We start from the raw sequence: 13997 nt of genomic DNA on the forward strand, positions 1-13997 counted from the left end.
AAAGTGCGCAAAATGCTTTGTGTTTGTCCATGAAAGGCAGAGTTCACTTTTGAGCTCTCTTGGCTCCACCTTTAGCCCCTGCTTTGCCTCCTTTTTCTCCTTTGCCTCCTTTTTCTCCTTTTTCTCCTTTGTCTCCCTTCTCTCCAGATTTCTTCCCTTTCCCTTCCCCAGCTTCTTTCTTGGACGCTCCCTTTTCACCTTTTTCACCCTTCTTTGATGACGCATCCTTTTCATCTCCTTTCCCTTCTTTGGCACCCTTGCCCTCTTTCTTGCCCTCCTTGGTCTTCTTCTCTCCTTTGTCAGCATCCACTTTCCCAGAGACTGTTGGCACCTCTTCTTTTACTTCTGGTTTTGCAGCTGCAGGAAAACAAGAAAATAAGGGTTTTAAAAAAAAAAAGGGAAAAGCTTCATGGCAGCATCAGGTATCATCGGAGTGCTACTAATTGGAAGGGAGAATTTAATCCAACAGAGTGCAGGGCTGGCTAAGTAGGTTGCATGTAATAAAGGCACATCTGTTTCTATCTGTACTAATAAGCATGGTCTATTTATTCTTTTAATGGGATTGTTTCACATGCTTTCTGGGTGAAAAATGGGAGAACAAAAGCTTTGTGTGAGTTTACAGAGTTTTCCTCATTATTATTCAGGAGATGACACTCTGAGGACATACACAGCTATAGTGAAGATGAATATCTTCTTAAAGTTACAAGATTGAGGTTAGAAAGGTACATTTAGGCAGCAAATACAATTAAATTAATTAGCATTATTGTCCATGATTAATCGAGATTAATCACAAATTAATCACACATTTTTTATCTGTTCAAAATGTACCTTAAAGAGAGAATTGTCAAGTATTAAATACTCTTATCAATGTGGGAGTGTGCATATGCTTGCTTTATGCAAATGTATGTACATATATATTTATTATTGGAAATCAATTAACAACACACAACAAATATTGTCCAGAAACCCTCACAGGTACTGCATTTAGCATAAAAAATATGCTCAAATCACAACATGGAAAACTCAAGCCTAACAGGCAACAACAGCTGACAGTGTGTCAGTGTGCTGACTTGACTATGACTTGCCCCAAATTGCATGTGATTATCATAAAGTGAGCATGTCTGTAAAGGGGAGACTCGTGGGTACCTATAGAACCCATTTACATTCACATATCTTGAGGTCAGAGGTCAAGGGACCCCTTTCAAAATGGCCATGCCAGTTTTTCCTCGCCAAAATTTAGCACAGGTTTGGAGCGTTATTCAGCCTCTTTCACGACAAGCTAGTATGACATGGTTGATACCAATGGATACCTAGGTTTTTTTAGTTTCATATGATGCCAGTGTCTTCACTCTAGCTTTAAAACTGAGCCCGCTACAACCTCTGACCTCTGACCTGGTTGCTGGCTGTAGTTAAATATTTAACAGACAGATTGATGTTCACATTGATCTCTTGGAAAGAAAGCAAGCAAGCATGCCTATTCCAAAAATATCAAAACATGCTTAAAATTCTCCATGACTGACATTACATTTTCTCTGGAGCAATTATCCCCAAACCTGTCTGATAATGTCTAGAATTATACATGTAGCCTAAAGATAATGTTGAAACAGGTTGCCTGCATGTGGTGATAGTAAATGTTCAAAAGCTGTTTGCTTTTTCATGAAAACTAAAAGTAGTCTTTGAGAATACAAACAAAGGTTTCAAAGGTGAAAAGGCATTTTAAATTAATTTTTGAGCCCACAGCATTTTCTTTTCAAACTGTTTTTCCACACGAAAGATGCAGACTCCCTAAAAAAACATGTAACGGCCTCAGGCAAGAGTTAACTAATTACATCTGATATGGATCAACATTGGTCTTCAACACTTCAGCAACTATTGTTTAAAAACTGTGAAAACTGCTCAAGGGACAGACTCCAGTAGGGGCCAAACGGAGCTTTGTTATTGTTCCAGTAGCAAAGCAAACATTTCTCCGGTGCTCTACAAATGCTGCAGAGACACTGGATACAGAAACGCAGGCCAAGAAACCAAATGACAAACACGCACCAAATGTCAAAAGTTGCCGGAGGGGGTCCGAGTAAACCTGCGATTATTTCTCTCCTGTGTTTTACTGTGTCGGGTGAATCCAGCCGACTTAAAATAATCAACCAACCATCAGAATGTTTGTGAATAGATTTCTTTGTGTATCGACTCTTCCGCTCTTATCCTCATGCATTTCTCCTCCACTCATCAGCTCCTTTATGTCGCCTCTTTTTCTTTAATACCAGTCTGATTCAGACAGAACTTGGAGAGATGATGCATCAGTGCAGTGAGTTAAAGCTTGGGGTTGGTGATGGCTGAATGAAGAGCTATAATTAAATGTTAGAAACTCAGACGTGTTTCCACATTGTTCCAATTTTGGTCAAACTTGGAGTGCTGTTGCCATGAGTGCTGTTGTTTACTCATTGTGTGTGATAGCGGAAAAATGAAAGGTTAACGTCGCCCTCTACAAAAGGCCTTGACCCTCACACCTCCACTAAATATCAAAAGTTCAGCTCAGATACAACTGATTTGATTTTTGATCAAATTTGAGGCACAGGGCATTTTGACATTTCAAAGAAAGTTCAGTCTGACGAAGTGGTGTTTTCTACTAGCAACAAACTGTCTTACTGATGTCACAAATAATTAAACTAAGTTTTCCCTCCTGAAGAACAAAGCGGGACTTGTAACAAGACCAAATTCCTTCTTGCAAGTCCGTCACTCATCGATCAGCGTGCTGTGAACCTCAACTGACCTTCTCCTCGCTGCTCATTCAGAGCTTCAGTGGACAGATGTGTGAGAAATGTATGTCTGAGTTGTTAACAACAGCAGCTGCAACTCATCTGTGACACAGAGAGCTTCATTATCAGCAACTTGGAATCACACACTTTGTCCTGAAGAAGCAGCAGGTCTGCTGAGAGTAGGAGGGCATTGATTCACAGCTCTGTCTTTTCAGGCTTGAGAGGGAGATGGAGAGAAAGAGTTGAAGGATAGAGACGACCCCTGTGTTCCTTCCCTCTCAGTGTTTTGCAACAGATATTGCCTGTGAAACTGGAAAAGCTTTCGTTTCTCGTGTTTTGTCCCAGATGCTTTTAGCAGCTTGGTGAGAATGTGTAAACGGAGGCGCAGAGAATGGAGAATGTCGCACTCGCAGTGCACACAGATTTTTACAAAGCTACCGTTATGTGTGAAAAATGTATTCAAGCAAACATCCCAAAGATGAGAGAGGGCAACATTTAATTAACTGCTAAGTTATATGTGTGTTGTTCTTACTGATTGCTCGGGATTTCCTTAGTGCTCGTTGCTTTGCATAATCAAGCCCTCATTTAAAAAAAAAAGAAGAAAATTGCAAAAGTTTTGGTCATGAATTTCTTTAGATTCACTCTATATTCTCTGTATGTGGTCATTTGGTTTGGTTGGTGAGATATTATTTCATTTCAGTGTACCCTAAGCATGACATAATCTCTGAGGAAAAGCAGCAATTTGCATATTTGCTTCTCATTTACAGTATATTGAAATCCTCCTTAGTTGATCCAGAAGCAAACATTACAGCGGTTAGTTTGGAGTTCATGGTTGAGAGCAGCTGATAAATATATTCATCCTTACTCTTTATTAAACCCCAGCGACAATATAGTCGGGGAATATAGTGCTCCGCTCCTTCCGTCCGTCTGTTCGCGTGTCACACTTTCGTTTCCAGAGCAGAACTCGAAAACTATTTAAATTAGGAACTTCAAATTTGGTATTATGGTTGACAGTGTGGTCTAGTTGTTTATTTTGGGGGTTAAAAGTCCAGGTTGCCAACAATTTTTTTAATTTTTGCCAAAAACTGTGATTCTGAGTACTCAAACCGATTAATCAATTATCAAAATATTAATAGTTGACAACATCAATTAATCATTAGTTCCAAAAGGGCAAAACCTTTGGCCCTACTTTAGTAGGGGTCAAGCAGCGAGCGGAGGTATGTGAGACATGCTCACTTCTGCCTTGTTACGGCTGCAGTTCGGTGTATCCTCTCCCAGAGCCCCACGGTTGATTAGTCATTATAGTCAAGAAAGAGGATTTACTCTGATGCAAATTAGATTTACTCTCTATAGAGTTTGAAGGGATATGGATGTTCTCGCCACACATGTGATTCCCTCGCCACCCCTCTAATGCAGATTTGATTTGACACAGTTATCATGCAAACAAAACGTATTGACAGCTGAACGCTTTCTCCTCCATAATTAATTACATGAGAACCAATGATAGTATTTGTGCACATGAATGCATAATATATCATCGCGAGGGACAGGACAAGACAGATGTCGGTCCCTATTTGTCACATTTATTAACCTGAGAAAGCCACAGCTCTGATGGCTTCGATATACAGAGAGAGAGAGAGAGAGAGAGAGAGAGAAGTAAAGACTTAACATTTAATTACAGATGAGACCAGTGTTGCTCACATCAATGATCATATTTAATTTAACGGGAGATAGATTAGTGTGAATGATTTTCTTTATTCAGAGCTAACCTTAGGAGAGCAAACAGACAAACACAGAGCACAAACAGCATGCTTCATGCACTACCATTGTCACTGCTGACAGTAATAGCAATTTTCGGCCTCATAATTCCCTCCAAAGTTATCAAAGTCATATGCTCTTGACATTTTCATGCAAATATGCACGAAGCAGAATATAATCTATATTAAAAACATCTTGCTGTAAGAAAGAAGAGAACCTCAAAAGTATAAAAGTATAAACTACAAAAGTCCAGCTGCCCTAAAAGTAATTGTAAAAGCATTACAATCTGTATTTTGTAGCCACAGTAAAAGTCTTGTTTTCTACTGCACGTATAGTATACTGCTGCACCTCAAAGCAACATTTCAAATTGTCTGGTTATACATTTCAAAAGCAATGTGGTAAGTAGCTGGATGAGAAATGTATTTTTATTGGCGGTAATGGCAATAAGGAAGACCAGATAGGCGGGTGTTGCGTGAAGAGGACTGTTAGAGTGGCTTTTAGAGTGGCTCTTAAAGAAGATGAGAGCAGAAGAAAGGGAGGAAATAAAGTCAGCCGGTCTCTGGCAAGGTGAGGGAGCTGGGTTGCTCCTCGCTGACCCTAACTGCTGAGGGCTGGCTGTTGTTAGCGCTTTGAGTTTGGACCTGCTCAGAGACTGTCTGTACCGCAGAAGCATCTGGGGCAGCTGGAAGAGAAGCATCAAGGAAGAGAAGAGAAGAGAAGAGAAGAGAAGTGAGGAAATTTAGTATAACAGAGCATAAAACAGAGCAGAAGGTATTGAAACAAGTGCAGCAAGTGAAAAAAGGAGACAGTACAAATGTAAGAAATTAAAGCTGTCGTAGGAAAGACGTTATGTAAATAGACAGCTGTACTCGTAGCCAGAACTGACTGGCCATCTGGCAGACCGGACAGTTTCCCGGTGGGCCGACACAACTGACCGACACATAAAGCAGATAGATCAGCTTATTGTTATTTTTTCCAAATTGACATCGGTGATGATGATAGAGAAATGTGCCTATCCTATCAGTTCCGCCCCCCACATGCTCTGTATGAATGTGTGTGTGTGCGCTCAGCTGAGAGTTGTATCCCTGCCTAGTAAAGAGCGGGGAGTCGTCTTCAATATTTGACAAATATTAATAATATAATTGATGACAAGACACATTTCATGGTGGCAGCAACTTGACGATTGTGCAGTAAGAATTAAAACATCCACTTAAAAGCGCTGCATTTTACATATAGCCTACGCCACACAGACCTTTAGTCTACAGAGATATGGATGCTCTCGCCACAGTAGTTTTATCATGTGATTATTTGACACAATTATCACGCGAGAAAAAACGTATTGACAGCTAAATGCTTTCGGTTCCTTCGTCTGGAATTCAACAGGTCTTTTGAATGGGTTTTTGGTTAGATGCCTGAAATAAGGTCTGTGGTTAACACAAGCTGAAGCGATTTTACCGTTTTGTTCTACGGTATAAAATACATCAATAATAATTACCCCACTCATGAATTTTGAGGCTCTTAGGCGGTTGCCTTTATTGGTCACAGAGCTTATTTTCTGCAATAATCCAAAACCCAATGGAAAAATCTCATTGGCTTTTTGTCGAGCTAGGGAACCAGTGCGATGCTAACTTCCTGGTTTGCCTACAAAAATACGTTATCCCTGGAGTACTCTATAAACACATTTGTTCACGTTTTTGTGGTACGCTATTTGACCCGCCTCTCCTCCACTGTGATTGGACGGCTGGGTAAAAAATGACGGTGACGAGTGCAGCATGTTACCCATAGTTGAACACGCTTCACATCTGACCTGAAAAAACGCTGAAAAGATGCTCAGCGCCTCGTCATTCTGCTGGCGTTTTTAGCATAGGGTAAATATGCGGCGTTCCCATTGCAAAGCTTTAAAAAAAATGTGCTAGCCTCAGGAAAAAATGCATTGGTGGACACAGTCTCTTAGGGTGCTTTGGGGCTTGAGCGCCCTAATATTTTTGCCCCACTCCTGGTTTAAAAAATATAAATCTCTTCCATAATTAATTACACGAAAACCAATGATTGTATTTGTGCACATGAATGCATAATATATCATCATGAGGGACAGGATTTAATGAAAGAACAAATTCATGAATTATGTTTATTTACATTAACCATTGTTGTAGCATGTCTTGACCTCTCTTAATCTTCCTTGATTCCCTCTCACAAACTCCATGGCTTTAGTGTTTTTAGGGAGTGGCACTGTTGGTATACATAAAGGAGCATGAAGATGGGTGGTGTGTGATCGATTGTGGTGGGCCTATCTGGGCTGATTTTTTTGTCCCAATCCAGCCCTGCTCGTAGCCTTGAACATAAACTGAGGCTACAACAGCAAAGAGTCTTATAAGACCTTCAATATCTGACCCAAATCCAAACTGAAGCTCTAGAGTTATTTCTCCTGCTTTTCAGATCTCTAGAGTGTGCTTTTGTGTAAAGCAATCACTGACTGGTCAAAGGGGGTGTAATGTACTTTGTGTAGTTTATTAATGCCACAAAACTTCAAACACTTTTCAAACATTTATCTCCCAATTTCTTATTTGGAGCCACCAGCGTCTGAAGTTGCCGTGTGCAGCTTCAAACAGAGTATCAAAAGAAATGGTGTAACAAGAGAAAAAAAGCAATGCATTCCAGGATAGAGCTTATGTATCTCAAATTAGAAATATTACTGATTTAATATAGACATATTAATACTGGAATGATATTACAAAGAGGTACTTACATCCTGGGATCTCAGTCAGCTCATTCAGAGGTGGCACTGTCTCTAATGTGTTGGCGTATTTCTTGGCAGCAAGTCTCTGCGCGGACCGTGCCTCTATTTCCTTTTTTGTCCTCGGGATTCGACATTTGAATATACAACATAGAGTGATAACTGAAGGAGAGAGAGAGGGGGAAGGGCACAATTAGTTTATTTGAACAGCACATGACAGAAATTGCAACATCGTGTACACATGATTATGATGAGTTTAAATGTCATCACATACCCAAATTACAGTATACAGCTTATACTGTAAACTGCTATTATGCTTTTGTGATTTTTTACTTTCCTTTAGTGGTTTATATATATATATATTTTTTTGATTTGCAAAGTTACAAAGCCCAAAGTCCATGCCAAAGGGAGTTACTCTCCCCACCAGAAACACTGCTCTTGAACTGCCTGAGACGCCTTGCTTGAAGTCCCGCCTTTTCTTTTGTAACGTGGTGATGTCACCAAGTAACACATTTGCGTCATACCTGCCTAGCGACTAGTTCGGCTCGCCCTCAAACAAAATCAGTTAGAGCAGAGCTGGAGCGGAGTCCGAAGAGTTTAGTTTGGTTGACCAATCACAACGGAGTGGGCCAGCTGACCAATCAGAGCAGACTGGGCTTTTCGGAGGGGGGTCTCAAACAGAGCGTTTCAGACAGAGGGTGAAAAGAGTTGCTGCAGCACAGCTGGTATGAGAAAAATAAAGCGTTTTTTGAAAATTAAAGGATGTAAAGATGTTCTAGTAGAAACCCAAAATACAAGTATGCACCAGAAAATAATCATATGTCCTCTTTAAAGTTTTCACTTATCCAGTCAAGTTTGATCTCAAAGCACCACACAGATGCACAGAGCAGTTGTGGCTGCAGACTTGTTAAAATACAGTTTCAAGTCCTTTGAGCTCCAAAAATCTAATTCCTATTCACCTTTCTTGTATTGGGGTTGAACCAGAAAACTGGGAAAATAAAAACAATATATCTACTTAGATATCACTAGGGGCAAGTGACAAAATATGTGTTTTCCTAATTTGGGTGAACTGACCTTTAAACAAAGACAAGACCAAAGATTCTTGTAAATTTAGTAACAAATCAGAAAGTGTCTCAGGTACACACGGAAGAGTTTCTTTTCCCTCATTCTAACGTTGCTGCCCGTATGATTCACTTCTGGAAACGCAGATCAATATCAGTCTCATTAGACTGTGCTTGATAATAACACTGTGGATGTATAATCGCATGCATCGACAACTTTGGCCGACAGTTATTTCTCAAGATTGCCGTCTATTTGAAGAATGGTTTGTGGAGGTGTCAACAAAGTGATTTCATACTTACTAACTGCTAAAACAAACACAGAGAAGATGGCGATGACCTGCCACAACCGCAACCCCCAGAAAACAACCGACTCTGAGGTGATGGGGTCCGGCTTCTTTGGGGGATCTGTGGGCATAAGCTGTAGGAAAAAAAAGAGAAAATGTTGACTTTTTTTATCTGCACATCATTAATAAACCTCCACAAATGGGTTTTTACATCAGACAGCAAACTTCAGGGAGTAAACAAGATCTCAGAGGAACGCTTTACATCGTCTCTGCTTCATCTTCAGTGTGGTGTGTCAGTACAGTTAAAGATTTTTCAGTCACTTTTCTATCTTTCTGACTTCAAGTAATGAGGAATTCTGTTTGTACATTAAAAAAAGTAGATATAAAAGAAGCGTTTGAAGTCCTCTAAAGGGCACTGGTTCCCTAATTACCAGTTATCACCAGTTAAGTGTCACATAGCCAATAATGTCTTCCTTCAGCGCAATCTATTCAACCTCACCTTTCATCCTGAACTCTGTGAGGGTCAAGCATGACACTTTATCATTATACGTTATTGCTGACGCATTAATTTCATTTATTCTCTATCTAATTATTTAGATGTATGACATTTAACTGAACTGACATACAGTTCCTAACAGAAATACTTTCAGGAAAAGTATTGTTGTTTTTTATCAAGGCACTGGCAAAATGTAAAAAAACAAAAAAAAAACGTCCAGGTGAAAAGGTCTTTAGCCAAGAAAACAACAACTCCCACATAACCTGTGGGGTTTTGTAGCTCTGTCTCCACCTAAATCTCCCCTCACTCCACACAAACAAGCGCTGTAGTCTACAAACATGAGACCATATAGCTGGAGGCTGATTTCCAGACATTTCCTGCATTTTCTCTGAACTTTGGTCTCAGATGTCTTAACTCTCTGCTGCACAAAGTTCAGTCAATCATGTCCAAAAGATTTTTTTAGTTGCATTTCAAAAACACGTCTTTCCAGATTAGGGGATTGGGGAACAATACATACAAAAAAAATGTGTGAGTGCGTTTGATGGATGGCTTGTATCACTACCAGCAGAGCATGAGCTCCCTGACTGAATCATTGTGAGGATTTCTCCCCGTCTACTGTAAATCGATTACTTGATTGGATGATACAAGGTTGTTTTGGAAACTCTATACTTTAGTCCACAAGCCAACAAGCGATGGATCAGAAAATGGACACTTATTAGATCTGCTGCCTTCACTGACAACACCATTATGTGGTGAAATTGAACAATTTTCTAAGAATAAGCTGAGGCGGGTGACGTAAACAGTACAGGACTGAGGCTCTGCCGAGGATAAGAAAGAAAGGGCAATCCTTTTGCTTTGGTAAAAATTAGGCCTGTCAAAGTTAACGCGATAATAACGCATTAACGCCACTAATTTCTTTAACGCATTAACGCTATTCAATCTTTTGGAAGTTTTAGCGGGCTCAGTTTTAAAGCTAGAGTGAAGATACTGGCATCATATGAAAGTGTTAGTTAGTAATATGAAATACTTGACAAATCTCCCTTTAAGGTACATTTTGAACAGATACAAAATTAATCATGATTAACTACGAACAATCATGTGCTTAAATATTGATAACGCGTTAACGCAAATTAATCCATTGGTACCAACCATGTCATACAAGCTTGTCGTGAAGGAGGCTAAATAACGCTCCAAATTTCCGCTACATTTTGGCGAGGAAAAACTGTCATGGCCATTTTCAAAGGGGTCCCTTGACCTCTGACCTCAAGATATGTGAATGAAAATGGGTTCTCTGGGTACCCACGAGTTTCCCCTTTACAGACATGCCCACTTTATGATAATCACATGCAGTTTGGGGCAAGACATAGTCAAGTCAGCACACTGACACACTGACAGCTGTTGTTGCCTGTTGGGCTTCAGTTTGCCATGTTATGATTTGAGCATATTTTTTATGCTAAATGCAGTAGCTGTGAGGGTTTCTGGATAATATCTGTCATTGTTTTGTGTTGTTAATTGATTTCAAATAATAAATGTATACATATATTTACATAAAGCAAGCATATTAGACCACTCCCATGTTGATAAGAGTATTAAATACTACAATACAAATCTCCCTTTAAGGTACATTTTGAACAGATAAAAAATGTGTGATTAATTTGCGATTAAATATTTGAATTTGACAGCCTTTGTAAAAATAAACTAAAATGCTTAAAAAACAACCTATGACAGGTGACAATTTCCAGGTTCATTGTTGACCAAAATGTTTCACTATGAAGGATAACATTTTTTTTTTTAAACTGAAGTATTTTAGTCACTCTTTCAGGACAAAATTTCTTCTTGAGTTCATGTGAAAGTCGTCAAATAAATTCACAGATTTGCGAAGAATTAGAATTTGCACCTTTTCCAACATCTCCATGTGCTTTCTCCATGTGACACTCTCAGCACCACCAGATCATAAGAACCTATTGTTTTTTGTCAGACCTGGAAGGCTTCAGCAAGCCAACATTTGACATGTGACAGTACAAGCTGTCTTCAGGGCCCCTGCACTGTTTGTCTGCTGAGGAGGACACAAGAGAGGCTGTGAACTTGAACAATGAAGCTGCAAAAAGAATGATCTGCATGAGTTTTACAATCGTGTTTGTGCAACTCCCACAAGGAGGATTAGCCTTGATGGGGGATATTTAGCACTGCTCTTAAACAATTCTTTGCTTCGAGAGCGATTATATAATTCTAAGTCCTTTCCTCTGGGGCATTTCAGATTAGTGGCTATAAGCCGCAAGTTTTCTTTTGGTGGAACAAACAACACAAACTCAAAAGATTGCTGACCTCAAGTAACCTTGTGTTGATCATTAAATACCCAAATTTATGCCATATATTTGTTTGTTGGATGGTTGGTTTGTGAGTTTGATCATTGCATATTTGGATATTCTTCCTAAGTAAGTTTTGTTTTTCCAAGAAGGTCTTTTAGGGTCTAATCAAGGCAGATTAGTATAACCGAATGAAGGATTAATGTCTAAAAATAGGAAAATCAGCATTGGGATACATGCAGGTTTAGTTATGCCACATGTATTAGCAAAGGACCAATTATAATTACATTGACTTACAAAAGGATATCCTGTACACAGGAGGATATGCCTACAGTATTTATTTGTTTGGAACAAAGTTTTAGAATTTGTTTATAACATGTTTATAATATATAACCACATTTTAATATAATAAAGGTCTAAGTAAGTAAATAAGTTGCCTATTTTTCAAAAGCAGATTTTGTTTGTAGTTAGATCATTGTAGTAGTCATATTCTCTGCAATGTAAACCTCTTCTCTTCAGCCCCAAAGCACAAAAACAACTTGTCATATCAGGATTCGTCATATTCATCCTCCTGTTTGCACCGATATAAACACGTGGCTATTCATGTAACACATAGCCTAATGTATCAGATTTCTACACATAATGTTCCCTCACTCCTCATCAAGTAACGCAAGCAACAACTCCAAACAGCCAGCAGGAATCATAAAGCTACCTTTAAAAAACACCTGCCCCGTCGCAGAGACACCCTGAGGATGTCCCTGAGAGGAACCTGTGGAGGACATGGTGGCGTATCAGGCTCTTACCTCAGGATCTGGGACCTGGGAGACCACGGAAGACAGGCACTGAGACAGCAGCACTGCTCCCCAGCCCCGCAGTAGGAGCTGAGGTGGACATACAGGCTGATCCCCAACCATTCTCTCCCCCTCTTAGATCTCCCTGCAGCCACCCTGCCCCCTCTCTCCCTCTGCCTCTGCCTCTTCCTCTCTTCTTCTTCTTCCTTTCTGTCTGCCTGCACAGGCGCCGTGTAGAGGACAGGACCACAATGGCCCTGGGTGATTAATGGTGACTATGGTGCTGACAGCTTCCTCCCATCTACAATTGTCTGTCTGCTCTGCTCCTCTATCTCTTCTCCCACAACACTGCAGAAAACACCAAAGACACACCAGCAGTCACCACTGCAGGCAGCTGCTCCACTATAATGCAGGGAGCCAACCCTGCAGTTAGGCTACATTAATTAATTAATAGACCTGGTGTGGTTTACAGCCAGCTCATCCTGCTGGGGACAGGCAGTTAACATAGTGTGGGGGGATGGGTAGTACAGTTAGCCATGAGGTTGGCCTGCGCAGGACAGTGAAGCAAAAGGGCTGGGAGCGTCATCGTGTTTATTGCCTCAGAATCTGGAGTGTAAAAAATGCTCACAGCCTCAGTCCCTTCAGTGTGGCAGAATGTGAAGAGCCAAGGTGCTGTGGAATCCAACGATTTCAATATGCACCCATCTAAGGGAAAGAGCAAAATAGTCAAATTGCTTGTCATTTGTGTTCAACTCAGAAGTGAAATTAATGTTATATCAAGGTTTTTTATTTGTTGTTTATTGGTGTGTATGGTATGTGGCTGCTCTTACTTAAAGTAGGCAACATTGGAGAAACCAGCAATAGTAGATTTAAAAAATGATACAACCAAAAAACCCAGCCCAGTGCACACACTTTAATAAGCTACTCTATCAAAAAGTAATCACACCTACAAGCCAGTATACCTTTCTGTAGGCCTATAAGGCAAGAATACTTAATTATACTTTTCTTAAGTATATCTCGATCAAAAGATTAAGTACAAGTAGGCCTATAAGCCAAGTATACTTAGACTTTTCTTTATACTTGTCAGTATGAGCCGAGTATACTTATATATACTAAGTATATCTCTGATAAGTACATAAAAAATAAACTGATAGTATAAAGTCTTTTTTTAAAAGAATCTTATCTTATCTTTAAAAGAAGTATACTAATAGCACACTTGAATAACTCTTTTCCAATGAAATTAGCTGGCAGCACTAGCTCCAAAAGTCTCTAAATCTAGCGAGAAAGTCACCAAGTTGGCAACACTGACAGTCCGCCCGTTCAGGCCTCCCCCCAAAGCCACTCCCCCAAAATTATCATTATGAATGTAAACAACGAACATGGCTGTTGTTAGTACTCACAGCTGTCAACGGCAAGGACTGACAGGCAATGAGTGCACCAACCCGATCTTATGGGAAGGCGTATAAATAGCATTTAAGGCTTTTTCGCGTGTCATTTTTATGCCACGTGGCTCAACGTTGTGAAACAGCTTTTCGTGTGTCATTTAACACCACGCCATTACTGTGAAATGGTCACGGTTATGTTTCGGCAACAAAACTATGGTAACGGCCATAGTTAAGTTTAGGCAACAAAACCACTTAGATAGGTTTAGAAAAACATCATGGATGGGCTTAAAATAACTACGTAAACTAAGTAAAATACGTATGTAAACAACGTAACATAAGTGCGAAAAACACACCACAAAGGTCACTAACATAACTTTAAAATAACTCTACAACACTTTAGGACACGAACACCGGTCATATTCACGCGGA

At 39.9% G+C, this 13997-nt stretch overlaps 1 protein-coding gene across 1 annotated transcript; it reads right to left on the reverse strand.

The window, feature by feature from the left end:
- Positions 1–22: 22 nt before the first annotated feature.
- Positions 23–12359, reverse strand: tmie (transmembrane inner ear). Its single transcript, XM_037788435.1, has 4 exons — positions 12196–12359; positions 8607–8724; positions 7258–7407; positions 23–357 (listed from the first exon to the last, which is right to left on the reverse strand). Exons 1-4 carry the CDS (start codon positions 12304–12306, stop codon positions 44–46), a joined length of 693 nt encoding a protein of 230 aa, XP_037644363.1. The 5' UTR covers positions 12307–12359; the 3' UTR covers positions 23–43.
- Between the last annotated feature and the right edge of the window lie 1638 nt (positions 12360–13997).

This window comes from Sebastes umbrosus, chromosome 12 (assembly GCF_015220745.1).
Source record: "Sebastes umbrosus isolate fSebUmb1 chromosome 12, fSebUmb1.pri, whole genome shotgun sequence".
Classification (NCBI taxonomy): Eukaryota; Metazoa; Chordata; class Actinopteri; order Perciformes; family Sebastidae; genus Sebastes; species Sebastes umbrosus.